This window comes from Plutella xylostella, chromosome 15, assembly GCF_932276165.1.
Source record: "Plutella xylostella chromosome 15, ilPluXylo3.1, whole genome shotgun sequence".
Lineage (NCBI taxonomy): Eukaryota > Metazoa > Arthropoda > Insecta > Lepidoptera > Plutellidae > Plutella > Plutella xylostella.
In genome coordinates, this window is record NC_063995.1 from 5,868,946 (window position 1) to 5,884,348 (window position 15,403).

A 15,403-nucleotide genomic window follows, 5' to 3' on the forward strand; every position below is an offset into this window, starting at 1 on the left:
AAAAAAAAAAAAAAAAAAACCAGTTCTACTATTACTGGTATGAGTTACATTTGAAAAGCTTTCAATCCATCCTGAAAATTGAAGTCCAACCAAGTTCTACATACATTATATCGTAGTTCCGATTGCTAAGTAATTACCAGACATACGTACGAATATAATATATAAGGCAGTAAGTTTTGTTTGTATAGATAAGGTAGGTATTCTAGGTATATACGGAAAAAGTTGGTGATGCAATATTATTGTTTTATTGATATACAGGGTGGCCCAAAGAGTGACGTCCAAAGGAAAATGGTTGATTCCTTAGGTCAAGGGGTAGCCAATTCACCCCCATGTATGTTCAGCAATTTTTAGTAGTTTAGGAGTTATGATTTTTTTTCCAATTTTTCTACGATAATCGACCTCAGTGGATTAATTATGTTTTATTATTTTTTTAATTAACTTTTTTAAAGAATTTTTTATTTTTGTGTCATCCTCTTAAGTTGTTATTTTAACCATAAAAGTTTCAGCTTCCTAGCTGTAATGTAAGTTAGTTATTTTTTTATCGAAAGTTCGAATTATATCATCGAGCCAGACTGCTCTGAATTTTCTACTTGAAATTAAAAATTGAAAAAGATATTCTCATGGTCCCTTATTAATTTTAAAAACTCCGCAAGGTTCCAAATTTACATAAAAATAAAAATAAACTATTGCTTTATAGGGTATTATTTGCAGAAAAAAGCCTTCAAAGGTACCTGGGTGGAAATTACCTAATTAGTAAATTGTTTCAGAAAGTTGAAATATTCCTGTTATGTCATTACTAAGGACTAATTAAGTTAGAAAATGTATCAAATTAAAGGGAAAATTAAATTATTTACTTTTTTTTTTAATTTAAGTTACATTTTTTAATGTAAATTCTTAGAAAAATGTTTTAGTCTGAGTAGTAAGATTTATGAGATAATTTTATTATTAATAATAAGTAAATAAACTCTAATAATTATTTTACACATTTACTCACAATAAATATTCAAAATGGCGACCTCCCATAGCAATACACAACCTACATCTACGCAAGAAATTTTCTTTAAATCAAAAAAGTGACAAATGTAAAAAATATGACATTTGTCAAAAGGTTAAACATGTAAAAAAAGTACCTTTTCTCAAAAATGTGACATCTGTCAAAAAGTTACATCTGAATGAAACAGAGAAGCGTATAGGCGACTTAAAGAAAATTTCTTGCGTAGATGTAGGTTGTGTATTGCTATGGGAGGTCGCCATTTTGCAAATTTATTGTGAGTTAATGTGTAAAATACTTATTAGAGTTTATTTACTTATTATTAATAATAAAATTATCTCATAAATCTTACTACTCAGACTAAAACATTTTTCTAAGAATTTACATTAAAAAATGTAACTTAAATTAAAAAAAAAAGTAAATAATTTAATTTTCCCTTTAATTTGATACATTTTCTAACTTAATTAGTCCTTAGTAATGACATAACAGGAATATTTCAACTTTCTGAAACAATTTACTAATTAGGTAATTTCCACCCAGGTACCTTTGAAGGCTTTTTTCTGCAAATAATACCCTATAAAGCAATAGTTTATTTTTATTTTTATGTAAATTTGGAACCTTGCGGAGTTTTTAAAATTAATAAGGGACCATGAGAATATCTTTTTCAATTTTTAATTTCAAGTAGAAAATTCAGAGCAGTCTAGCTCGATGATATAATTCGAACTTTCGATAAAAAAATAACTAACTTACATTACAGCTAGGAAGCTGAAACTTTTATGGTTAAAAGAACAACTTAAGAGGATGACACAAAAATAAAAAATGCTTTGAAAAAGTTATCCAAAAAATAATAAAACATAATTAATCCACTGAGGTCGATTTTCGTAGAAAAAATGGAAAAAAAATCATAACTCCTAAACTACTAAAAATTGCTGAACATACATGGGGGTGATTTGGCTACCCCTTGACCTAAGGAATCAAACATTTTCCTTTGGACGTCACTCTTTGGGCCACCCTGTATATAATCATGTACTTATACGGGGTTGTAAAAAAGAGTAAGCCAAACGGGCAAAATTTTTGTTCAAGAGGTGATTCTGGTAAAATAAAAAACATGCATGTACCAGGTATGTACTTATCTACCGTCTCAATATAGGACATTCAACCCTCGTTAACAAATGTTTAAACAATCTATAATAGGTACGCTTACGGATTTTGTGACTTTAGTGCAAGGAAGCATAGTAAAGTTCGCAAACAAAACCCAGTTTTAAAATGCAAATAATTTAAGTATATAAATAATTTTAAAATATAACTAAAATAAATACTTGCAGTTTACTACAATCAGGAACTTACTTTAAAACACTCTCGTGAGATGTGAGAGAGTACGAATGCTTCCGCCCACTAATCAAACTCACAGAAACGGTAATCCGGCTTGATTCAACGTGTGTAATAGGAACATGGATTAAGCCGCATACACACCTACACTTACACTGACACAATAGTTCAGAGTAGGTATTACAGGAATGTGGTATTGGACGTGTCGGCTGAACGCGACATTGTCAAAGTCAAAGTCAAAATTTTTTATTCATCGTACAAATATAAAATTTTCTGATGAACGTCAATTTTTACAAATTACTCTCCGTTCGGATAAGGGGGGGCTCTTTCTGTCTAAGGAGAAGAACGGAGGCAAGAAACTCCTGAGCCATCTTTTCAAAAAAAAGACTTAAAACTAGTTGGTATACAATAGGTACTTATAAGCTTAATAATGATTATTATAATAATATGAGCAGAGCTAACTACTTATCACAGCCATGCATTAACGTCCTCTAAGTAATCATCAATTTTATAATAAGCTTTTTTACAGAGTTTCTCTTTAATGTAACACTTAAACTTATTCTCTGGCATTTGAGCAACTTCTGTTGGAAGCTTATTATAAAATCTAATACAGTACCCTAAAAACGATTTATTAACTTTCGCCAGACGCATCGCTGGAAAAGCCAGCTTATGCTTGTTCCTAGTATTAATGTCATGATTACTGCCAATTGTATCAAAAGTTGAAATATTCTTTCGTACATACATTAAATTGGAAAAAATGAACTGACATGGAACTGTAAGGATGTTAATTTCTTTAAATAGTTCTCTCAATGAATCCCTGGAACCTAGTTTGTATATAGAGCGGATGGCTCTTTTCTGTAATACAAATATAGTTTCAATATCAGCGGCTCTACCCCAAAGCAAAATGCCATACGACAATAAGCTGTGGAAATAACTAAAGTAAACTAATCTGGCGGTTTCAACGTCGGTCAGTTGTCTAATTTTCCGTACAGCAAAAGCTGCGGAGCTCAACCTTCCAGCCAATTTTTCAATGTGAGGTCCCCACTGTAACTTTGAATCTATAGTCATCCCAAGAAAAACAGTATCATTAACTAGGTCCAATTTATTCCCATCTAGAATAATGTTAGTATCGCATTGTCTAACATTCGGCAGTGTAAATTTAATACATTTCGTTTTCTTAGAATTCAATAGAAGATTATTAACGGTAAACCAATCGTGTATGTCAGATAGAATAGAATTAATTTCATTAAAATTATTTTCACTTCTTTTAACTTTAAAAAGCAAAGAAGTATCATCAGCAAATAAAACTATATTAGTCAATTTTTCAACCATAAAAGGCAAGTCATTAATATAAATGAGGAATAAAAATGGTCCTAGAATAGATCCTTGAGGGACGCCTATCTTTACATGAGCCCCCTGTGATTTAGTATTGTTAATATCGACCCTTTGTTGCCTCTTGTCTAAATATGAAACTATCAAATCTAAAGCCTTTCCTCCTATTCCATAGTATCTCAGTTTCGAAATTAAAGTCTGATGGTCTACACAATCAAACGCCTTCGATAGATCACAGAAGACTCCAATAGCATCGTGATGGTCTTCCCAGGCGTCAAATATGTGCTTAATTAACGCAGTACCGGCATCGGTTGTTGATTTGCCTTTTGTAAAACCATACTGTTGGCTATGAAACAATCGAGCCTCATTGAAATGCAAAAGCATCTGATTGAGTATGACCCTCTCAAATATTTTACTCAAAACTGGAAGAACCGAGACAGGCCTGAAATTTGCAGGGTCCTCCATATCCCCACTCTTGAACAGAGGTATAATTTTACTCAATTTCATAAGATCTGGGAACACACCTTCAGCGATACATTTATTAAAAATGTTAGCCAAAATTGGGGCGATTTTATTAATAATAGAAAGAACAAATTTAACTGACATTCCCCACAAGTCTTCAGTTTTCTTCATATTTAAAGACTTAAATGTTTTTATAATAGTTAATGTATTAATATATCTGAATTTAAATTCCTTATCGGTTGTAAGCTCTAATATTCGTGCATGTGTGTGTGTGTGTGTGTGCGTTTGTATGTGTGTCTCTGTATGTGTGTGTGTGTGTGTGCTCGTCAATGTAGATTGTATGAGTCAGCGATTCGGTTGTGAGTTCTGAATAGGTTTTTATTGAGGTAGGGCGGCCGAATCACTAGTTAAATATTACTAGTAGCTATATAGTCGTATATATTATGGTACAGTAAGCTGGAAGGGGGTGATTCTGGGGATCAATCTAGAAAACAAACTTACAGAAGTTGTAGATCTAAAGTAGTCCAGAATGTCTCCTAAACTTTCAGTTTCTGTAAAACTTTTCAACAACCTGTATAACTTAGGTCAAAATTGCAAGGGTTCTGATAGAATTTCCACGAATTATTTTTTACATTTTAAATACAACGCATACCTACATTCCATCCAAATATAGAGTATATTTATTGATTAGCAGTTATTTGCATAAATATATTATTAAGTGCACAAAATGGTGGATAGGGTATAATAGTTGATATCGATGGCGGTACGGCAGCTGAAAACTTTCAGTGAATACAAGAAACTTTTGTATGAATCGCCAAATATCAATCGATTTTCGTGGAATTCATGAACTGAACTGGCCAAGCATGAATGCAATTAATTACATTGCGATGCAATTTTTGAAACAACGAATTGATAACATTTCTACGAAATAAAATCAATCAAACGAACGGTCATTTCTGTTATTCTGAGGTTACATTATACATTTATATTTACCACCGACTGATAAGTTTCTTTTACAATTTATGATATCATAAAACACATCCTCTCTGCCAATGCGTATACAATGTACCTTATATCCTAATCCTAACTAATATTATAAATGCGAAAGTAACTGTGTCTGTCTGTCTGTCTGTCTGTCTGTCTGTTACTCTTTCACGCCAAAACTACTGAACGGATTTGAATGAAATTTGGTATACATACGGTCTAGACCCTGGGAAAGAACATAGGCTACTTTTTATCCCGGAATTCCCACGGGAAAACTTTTTAAGGCGAAGCGAAGCGCGCGGGAACAGCTAGTTCTGTATAAATATTGCAATGTATGATTGCCAACCTCCAGTAGTGGAGAGGCACTAGAAGAAGAAGAAGAAGTATGACTGCCATAATTATTTTAGGAAAATTCAAATAAGATTATTGTACTTTACGAGTACACCAGGGCCCTGTCTGCTAATGGTTTTCGGGAATCAACAGCAACAAATACACTATCAATTTGCTGAAATCTAAACCGCAATCGCTTGGAATAACTTTTATCAGCACGTCGAAATCTACTACAGAACCTTCCGTTTTTCCATATCTACCCAATTTTGGACCTTACAGCTGCTGAATGAAAGCACAAGTTGGCATACACAAACCATTTCGGTGAGTACAGAGGTGGTGTAATGACATGCAATTTCGCAACGATTTACAAACGAAAATGTTCTACCGCAGAATAATTCGAACATCCATGCATTTTAAAATTTCAGAACGATACGTTTATTTTTATTTGAAATTGGCTTTGTGAGTGAATTGCTGGTGTTGTTTGAGTTTAGAAATTAAATGAACCCAAACAAATAAGCCCTACAAAGGTATCCTGCTTTTGATTTTAATTGGGAGCGTATCTACTGCAATGACGTGGCCAACACTGAAAAAGTTTATTAGGGCAAATAATTACTATTTTTACCTAATTTCTTACACTTACGTAGTAAAAAAAAAACTCCTCTCTTTTACCCTTTGAAATTTAAGCATTGTTGGACTCTACTTATATTTCATTTTGTATGTTTTTTCCTCTGACAGTTAATAAATAATGTTTTCATTCCGTTAAATTTAATTTTAACCTAATGAATCTTTTCGATAAACATAACAAATGAAGGTATGACGGTTAGACTTTTATTATGCGAGTGATGAGGATCCATCCATCATTTTCAAATCGGAAATAGATGAAAGCCAGGCACAAAAATACAATGTAAAATTTACGAATGTGTTTGAGAAATGACAAAGTTCCAGTAACAGCAACAAATTACTAAACGGAAACTGCCACCGTCTGCAATATTGAAGTAGGTATAGGGTAACGTAACGTACCTTGGGACGCTTGTACCTCGGGACATTGATTGTATTTTAAAAACCGGCTAAATAAACACATTAAAATTCTACCCTAGGCATAGTATTTTACTCGCTTGGCAAAACTAGTGAGTCTCGTGATCATACCAGCATCGAGTGTGTGGTGAAGACAATATGAAGTTTTTTGGAGTCAAAAGTAGCTTTTGTATAGTTTTTTATGTTGCTTTATCTCATTGAGGCATGCTCAAAATAAAGACATGGATGTCACGTATAACTTTTCAGTTATTTAATTTTATGACATGGCAATTATCTGAAAGATTCCTATTAATTAAAAATAAAGATATTTAAATTTTCGTTAAATATTGCTTTTTTGTACCTTGGGACACAATTAAATTTGTACCTTGGGACACTGTTTCCTATGGCTTTGTACTATGGAAAATGCAAACATCTAAATAACGTCTTATATCTCTGTTCTTATTAGTGCCAGAGTGAAACTAGACAGAAGAGAGATGCAGTAAATCAATAAGAACAGAGATATAAGGCATTATTTAGAAGTTTGCATTTTCCATAGTACAAAGCTATAGGAAACAGTGTCCCAAGGTACAAACGTGTAACGTACCTTGGGTCAAAACAAGCATTTTTACTTTTATCTTAATTTAATAAAATCTGGCCACACTAAAGCTTTAACACAAATACTAGTGATAATAGATTATATATCCTACCGAATAAAGAAAATTTCACATTAATATCTTAGTTGTACGCTGCAATAGCTTCATGCAAAGTTGGGGTAGTCGAAAATGTCCCTAGGTACGTTACGTTACCCTACATTAAAATATTACCAATTGTCGACCAAATGTCGTGGATGGAACTTTTTCATTGCACGTCAGATATATTGCAGGTTGTTCAGTTATCAAGTAGTTTTTATGTATTTACATAGATGTCACTATGCCAGAATCTGTATCTCGGTATTAAGAGTTCTTACATATTAATAACCTTTCTTCTTATACAAATAAACGTCGCTTCTACTACCAGCGATCCGAACATAAGGCTACCAAGCCTTTTCACAGGTATTATACTAAACACCATTTAGACATATCCATTCGGACCATAATTATCATATTTTTTTGTTATTTTTTTACTAAAATATGATATAAAATGCTGATATATCGTTACATTACGATCACTGCCAATTACTCTTTGACAGATTGTAACTTGTTTTGTTTAAAAATCGTACGAACGACAGTAACTTCTAGTCCGTGCAGAGATTACAAGATTTTCGAACCTCCGTTAAAGTTGCGTATTGTCAACGGTCACTCTCTGTAATATAAGGTGAAATTTGTTAGTTCCAATAATTACTACGTTGGCGCTGTTTTTACATATGTTTATGTAGTATCGAAAATAGTATCGTATTGCCACGTTAGCCCGTGATAGGCCCTCTGTTTTGTAGATAGAGTTAGTAAGACTGTCAGCAAGGCCCTATGGCGAAATCAAAACGTAATATAACATAAGTATACGAAGTAATTAGTGTTAAAATCAATACATTTTGAATTCGAAAATCATTGACAAAATTTTGGAACTTGATTTGGTTGTCCCAATTATATTAGCAAATGAACATTCCGTTTGTAAGGTTGCAATTATGTTTCTTTTGTAGTCCTAACCATTCATGTTGATAAATTGGTGACCATGCCAACGTACTCTCCAACTTCTGTTCATTAAAATAATATTCAAGTGTTACTCATATATCTAAAGTAGGTAGGTAAATATTGATGAGCTTTATTCATTAGCCGACAAAGTATGGGTCAAGCACGGGCCAGGCTAGTTTAATCTAATTGCGACACGAGGTTCTATTTGCGAAGTAATAGATTGCCGTGGGTGTATGTGTTTACGTGTGTGTGTGTGTGTCTACGTAGAGCTTTGTGACGTCAGTGTTGGCCATCGACTAGACGTTACACAGCTATTTTGCATATTCTAAGCAGTACATCTACTAGACTTTACGATAATATTGTCATTCAAAATAAGGGGCGTAGCTGTTTTCAGACTGGTTCGTCATTGAAATGTTCGTAGACAGGTGATTTATTTATTTCCGTTCCTACAGCGGGTGAATGTACCCGATATTATTATTAGGGCCTACGCGCTCTGCGATTTTTTTTAGCGCAAAACTATTTTAAAGTTACGGTATTCATATAATTTAACTGGTTTTAATTTATCGCAATACCGACCTATACACTTATTTGTCATATGTTTGCCACAAAAAATCGCGCTACAAAAAAGTGCATTGCGCGCACAGAAATCAACTTACATTATTGGACCAATTCTGAAATCGCGGATAAAATATAGATTTTCGCTAGGTCCAGAGGTCAGATGTTTGTGTCTTACGGTTTCAAAGTTGTGTTCGTAATGTAAGTTGCTAAGTGTTTCGGGTACATTGATCTGCCGGCGGGAAGGCCACTGATGATAAACTCTACCCTGTACACCGAAAGTCGAAAGCAGAAAGAGTTGAAAAATGAAAAAATCTTTATTAAAATTTAAAAGTTTAACTTAAATCACAACACACTGAGATGCTCACACTAGGTAACACCTGTATCGTGAGAGATCAGGTTCGAACTTACACAAAAACAAGCCGTAAAACACTGTTTGTCACGCAGGACGCAAAATAAAAACAATTTTCGTATTAAAATTATTTAGGCATGCATATAAAAATAAAAATAAAAGTAATTACGTATGCCAAAAGTGAAATATATATAACATATGGAATACATAGATACAGATAAATAAAATAAGAATAATATAATATATTTTATAATAAATAACTAACATCAGTAATAATTTTTTAAAGGATGTGAGATATAATATTTTCATGACAGGTGTAGGTTTTGCTACAATCGTGTTAGGTATATATATTTTTACACTCCCACATATTCTGCTCGCTGTACCTTATATATAGCATTGAGTCAATCTGCTTGTAAATAATATTTTGTAGGTATACTGTGCAGTAAAATTATAAATAAATAAAAATTGCTTATTGGTAACTTGGTTTAGGAATGGGAAAAATCCATCAAAATGTTCCCTAAAGATTTGAAAGCATTGCAATGATTGTGATTGCCCAGTGCCCATCGCTGCTAAGTGAAGATTGCAAAAGTGACCACTTCTCCGCTCCATTTTCACTATTGAATTGGATCACAAAAGGTTTTGTAGGGAGACTGCCATCATGCAATATATAACTTATGTGGAAATATTTTTAATATGTAACATCTAACATGAAATTGAAGGGTGTCGACCACTTCGTTTACTTGTCTCGGCATCACTTCATTTTCGTTTTAAGCCCTGATGAACTTGTCTAACCCAATATATCGGTTCAAAAGTTTACTTAAAGTAAATTCACGTCTACAAAACCAAACTTCTGTGTTCTTAGCGAAATAATGCTTTGTTATGGTTTAGACATAACTTGACGATGCCGAAAATTGTAAGGCATAACATATTGTGTAACATAATGTATATGTTTCAGTAATATTCGTGTTAGACATGAACAGCTGAAACTTAACATTAATTTTAGTCAGTATGTACCTACATAAAACCGTACTTTACTGTTTGATATTTTATGCAAACTTAGGCAAAAAAGAAATTAAATTAAAAAAAAAAACAATGCATCTCGCCGTCACTGTGATGGAACTAATGTAGATAACAAATATATCCGTTTGAGTAAATTAATAATACCCAAGCATTAAATTATCGTAAATTAAAAGATCTACCCTCAAAATATTTTACTATATCTAAAACTCGTAGGAAAAGATAGTTGCGAAGACGAGAAATGCGTTAAAAAATGTACTTAGCCGGAATTTAATCTTTCTTGGGCTAGTTAAGTATTAGAAAAAAATCTCTGTGATATAAAATCCAAGCATCGTCTAGATTCAGTGTCTGATAAAATAACAAAATCCCAAACCGCGTGCGTCCAACTGATCAAAATTCCGTATGACCTGATCAGTACGCATCTATCGATAACTCCTTCATTGATTTTTTTTCGATAAGGTTCAAAAGTGTAGGTACATACAAATACAGATATGTTATTAATGCACATGACTGTACTTATTAAGTGATTTGGTGTCCCCCCGCGCCACTCCGCTCGCAACCGCAGCGTCTGGAGGGTCTCTCTATATGACGGTAAACTACATTTCGGAGCTCTGCTGGGCGAGCCACGACTCTATCTCGTTGTATTTAACGTGCCGATTGCACAACAGTTTTTCGTCAGTATAGAGTAACCCTCCTGGTCGTGGCCGCGGGCCCTCGCTCACTGCTCCCGTACATCTTGTTAACACTTCACGGCGTAGATGTGACGCTGAGTGAATTAGCATTCCATCCCGGACGAACTCAGAAATTCACTATGCTCTTAGAAGTTTTAATGCGATGCTCGGACTGTGCTGTCTGCTCCCCTTTGTTGGCTACATTGAATGTTTAAGTTACTAAGTTGTGTACTGTTTATGCCCATTGTATGTGTCTGTAGTACGATGCCACTGTGTAAAGTGTGTGAATCTGGCAAAAGTTATGAGTTAAAGTATCCTGCTGTTCCAGTAGTGAAAAACTAATATTTTCACTTTTTCAAAAACATACCTATTAAATTAGAAGCACATAATATACGTACAGACTTATTACTTTTGTCTGCCATATAAATCGATGTTCCCAAACGAACAAAAGCTTCTGAACAAGTGACCACATATTAACTCTACCGCTATGTTTGTCGCTTGCTCTGTGTTTAAGGTGAGTATAGACTACACATTTACTTGTAACAGAACAACGAGCCGCTCTGTGATATGTTCTAGTGTATCATCCTTTTACGAACTGTTCATCATACTTCTGCCTGTACTGTACCATTCGTAAGAACGTTACATTACACAGAAATGCTCGACAAAATGTTGTAGTCTATACTCACCTAAAGGAACAAAAAATTGTGAACAAGTGACTTCATATTATCAACTTTAGTCTACCGCTATGTTTGTCACTTTCTCTGTGTTCATGCCTAGTGCTGTTGACTATAGAGACAAGTGACTTCATGTCAACTCTACCGCTATGTTTGTCGCTTGCTATGTGTTTATGTGTCGACTATTTAGAGACAAGTGACTTCATAGCAACTCTACCGCTATGTTTGTCACTTTCTCTGTGTTCATGCCTAGTGGTGTCGACTATAGAGACAAGTGACTTCACATTAACTCTACCGCTATGTCTGTCGCTTGCTACGTGTTTATGTGTGTCTATTGTGTGTTGCACAGCGAGCCCGCCCCCTCGGCTATGGGCGCCCTGCACCAGTTCGGCGCGGAGATGCTGCGTCTGTCCCGCGGGCTAGAGGCGTCCGCGACCAGACCGCACTACCGAGGGTATTCCATTGGCTTTTACTGTTCCGGACAGCTGTCGTACATACCATCTACATGTAAGGCTATTTTTAACAGCATGCGGATTTCATCACGCACGCGGGACTGCCCCGCAAGTGTTCTTTTCATACAAGTATTTATTGTAATACGTGGAATATACGCGGGATGTGGGAAAATGGCTTGCAATACGCGTGCGTGATCAAATCCGCATGCTGTTAAAAACAGCCTAAATAGTAGCGGTTTTTATGCAACGCTGCCGCTGCCTATCGGTCAAATCTGACATTTGACTGATAGGAAACGCTTGGCAGTAGATGGTGGTACGGCAGCAGGAGAGTCTTGTTGCAAACGCTTGTGGCTCAGCTTCCGTGACTTTGTGTTTTTCAATGTGAATCAGTTTCTGCGATAAAACTGCCTGCAGTGTTTGTTCAGTGTTGTGGCTTGAGCGATGTATTAATTTTGCAACAGCAGGGAACAAAGTCATTTGTAACAAGACTCTGTGGATTTCAAAATTTACTCTAAACGTCAAACTTTAATGTTATTAACCATCATCATCAATTCATCACATTAGGTGTTTTACCAAGTTAGCGCACATTAATCATGTTTTGTGTCGTTGTCGCTTTTATAGAGGTTGCTCTTATCCAATTTCTACAGAGTGTGTCAGTATTAAAATATAATAAAGCTTCACCTTTCATATAGGGAAACTAATGACTAATACCCAGTGACTAATGGTATTTTCTAAATCAATATTTATTTTTAATACCATAAGTAGGTGTATGTGAAATGAAATAATGCTGCAGCCGTCCCCACAAAATCCTCCTCATAACTCAAGTGTTATCAGATACGTTTCGAGCTAGTTCTGTATAATCCTGCACTGGATCAGCATTTCCGCGACCGCCTTTTGACCTCTTTGACAAATTACAACCGCTAGGCAATGCGGTTATTACGGTGATTGTGGGCATGATTACAAAGCTCACTCGCAGTAGGAGACTCACCACTCACGAGTGTTAAAGTACATCAAATTATCTTGACCCTATTTTTATTGCACTTCAAGTTGCTATCTTTAAAAAAATTCAATACAAAATATCTGACATATAATTTTTACAGGACCAACATCTCGGATAAAGGAGGCATGCTGACTCCTGGTTCGCTGAGCGTGTCGTCCAGTTCCCCGTCGTCCATGCTGCAGGAGCGGCGGCGGCCGTCGTCGACCTGCGAGCCGCACACGCCCGTGCACCCGCCGCGCCCGCGGAGCGCCTCCGACGACGAGTCGCAGAACGACGGGCTCCTAGTCCCGGCGACCCTCACCACCAAGTCAAGGAGCTCCGAAGACGGCCTCCTCCTGCCGCCTCCTTGCACTTGCCCCTATTTCGGGTCAGACGCTCCGCCTCCGCGGAGGACTACAGAGGTAATCATAGTCCCAGGAGGAGACATCAATGGATGCAATGGCTTCTCAAAGAACGGGTCGTTCAGAGGCGACGACACGGCGGCCTCCACTCCGTACTCGAGACGCTCGAGCCGAGCCGGCGCCGCGGCGTCCATGGTCACCTGGGAAGAAGCCAGGAGGTTCAGGAGAGGCTCTAGTTTTGGAGCTAGGACCACTTTGACCACTCCAACTAGAAATATCAGAAGCCGAAGGTCTATTAATGTGCGGCAACAAGTCAACACCACGCCGCAGAGACAAGCGCCCAGAACTCACCATTCGAGAAACTCTAGTGTAATATCTAGAAACTCGTCAAGGCATGGCAGAATTCTACGATTAGAACAAAAAGCTACGAAAGTATTAGGCGTTGTTTTTTTCACATTCGTTGTACTGTGGGCGCCATTTTTCATTCTAAACATGGTCCCAGCCGTGTGCCCGGAATGCGAGAAGTGGATTGCCCATTGGGTTTTCGATTTTGTTCTGTGGTTAGGCTACGCTAGTTCGATGGTGAATCCAATATTCTACACGATATTCAATAAAGTGTTTCGACAAGCTTTCAAGAAGGTACTGAAGTGCCAATATTGTCGGTCGCGGAGATAGCCCGCGCCCTGGGAGCGCGCCCGCCCTGTCTCGGACCCCGGGATCACAGCGCTCTCTGTAAATAGACCTAACGTACGATCTCAGTTCGTATGAAAATCGAACTTATGCTTTTTAGGATTTGGTAGATATTAGCTCGTTAATTTTGCGGCAGTTTTTTTTTCTTACGTATAATTTTGAATCATACAATGCGGCCTTAGAAATATTACCTACATTATTGTTACTATTGTCTCTTTGTTGTCTGAAGTTCATCAAAGTATTAAACCGTGTTAATTAACATACTTCGTATTTTTTCATTTTGTTACAAAATGCTACATAAATGATACATAAAAAATATTAATTTGTTTGTATTTATAAACTAGTAATAAGAATAAATGAGTCGCAAATTGTTATGAACATGTTCGTAAAATGTAAATGATGTATTAAGTAGAATAAATTGTAGCAAAATGTAAATTCTTAAATATATGCATGAACAATACTCGATGTTTGTGTGTAAATGCTGCGTAAACACTGTAAAGTAGATATTTTTAAATCAAATTAATGTCATATAATAATTATTATTTAATGAAGTTGGAATTCATATTGTCGTCTGAATATCACATATTTTTTCTGCAATCAAAAAGCCTTATAGTATCATTAATAGGTTATCTTAAATAATAATCATGAATGATAAAAGAAAATAAAGGTATCCATGTAACGAGTAAATTGGATGGAATGTAAATAAAATTATGGGATGTTAAATGTGTATGCAGATCAGAATTATTGTTTCAATTTATAATAAAAAGGTTTTTATCGATGCTTCTATGTTTTATTTTAAGTGGCATTGTAGGTGCAATAGAGAACTTAGTTCTAGTGGGCACTTATACAAAGCGGGGCTTCGCTGCGCCTTACAAGGTTTTCCCATGAAATCACAGGAATCCAAATGTGGAAAGATAGTTATTTTTTGTTGACGGCGGCGGCTGCGCTTATATCAAATCGTTCCATAGTAATATTTATCAGAATATTCGGAGTCGAAAGTAGCGATCATGATAATGGAAATGATACAAAGTTTGACCGATCTTAATCCACTTAACTACGCATGAGTAATACTAATTAGATTCAGCGTGTAGCACCAAAAAGTACAGTAATTTTTTAAGTAAAGCCTAATTGTAAGTTATAAACTTACTTTACTGTATGATTTATTTCAGAAAGAACATAACAATAACGCTTGGATACATATTATGTTTTTATTTTGTTACTTTGTCAACGCAAAACAAATTGGACCCGCAAGGAAAATAGGAAATAGTATCCGATCCACGCTCCAGCGAAAATAGCCGTAACAGGCTAACAAGTTACGCAATCTGGGTATGGGGCGTGCAGATAATGAAACAATAGAGAAAATGGCGGCCGTTACAAAAGTAGGAGTCTTCTTATTTGCCATTTCTTCCCTAAGTAGTAATCTATAGTCCGAGACTGGTAGGAAAAAAATAAATAAAAAAATAGCAATATTCATAATCCTGTACCTCGTGTAGGTTGGCTGGTAGAAAATGCTCATAGCATTAAGCCCTCCTTTTGTACATTTATTTATAATATTTGTGCAATAAAGAATTAAATAAATAA

General features: G+C 35.6%; 1 protein-coding gene across 2 annotated transcripts in view; it reads left to right on the plus strand.

Annotated features, from left to right (window-relative positions):
* The window catches only part of LOC105386771 (5-hydroxytryptamine receptor 2A), a 63,154-nt gene extending 48,554 nt beyond the window's left edge, over positions 1 to 14,600 (plus strand). The window contains exons 6-7 of one of the 2 annotated variants that reach the window (XM_038108282.2): positions 11,689 to 11,793; positions 12,892 to 14,600. In XM_038108282.2, the coding sequence (XP_037964210.2) occupies positions 11,689 to 11,793; positions 12,892 to 13,807 (1,021 nt within the window). In that variant the 3' untranslated portion in view covers positions 13,808 to 14,600. The remainder of the gene's footprint in view (positions 1 to 11,688; positions 11,794 to 12,891) is intronic. The other variant, XM_038108283.2, reaches the window with a different exon arrangement.
* Positions 14,601 to 15,403: the final 803 nt, after the last annotated feature.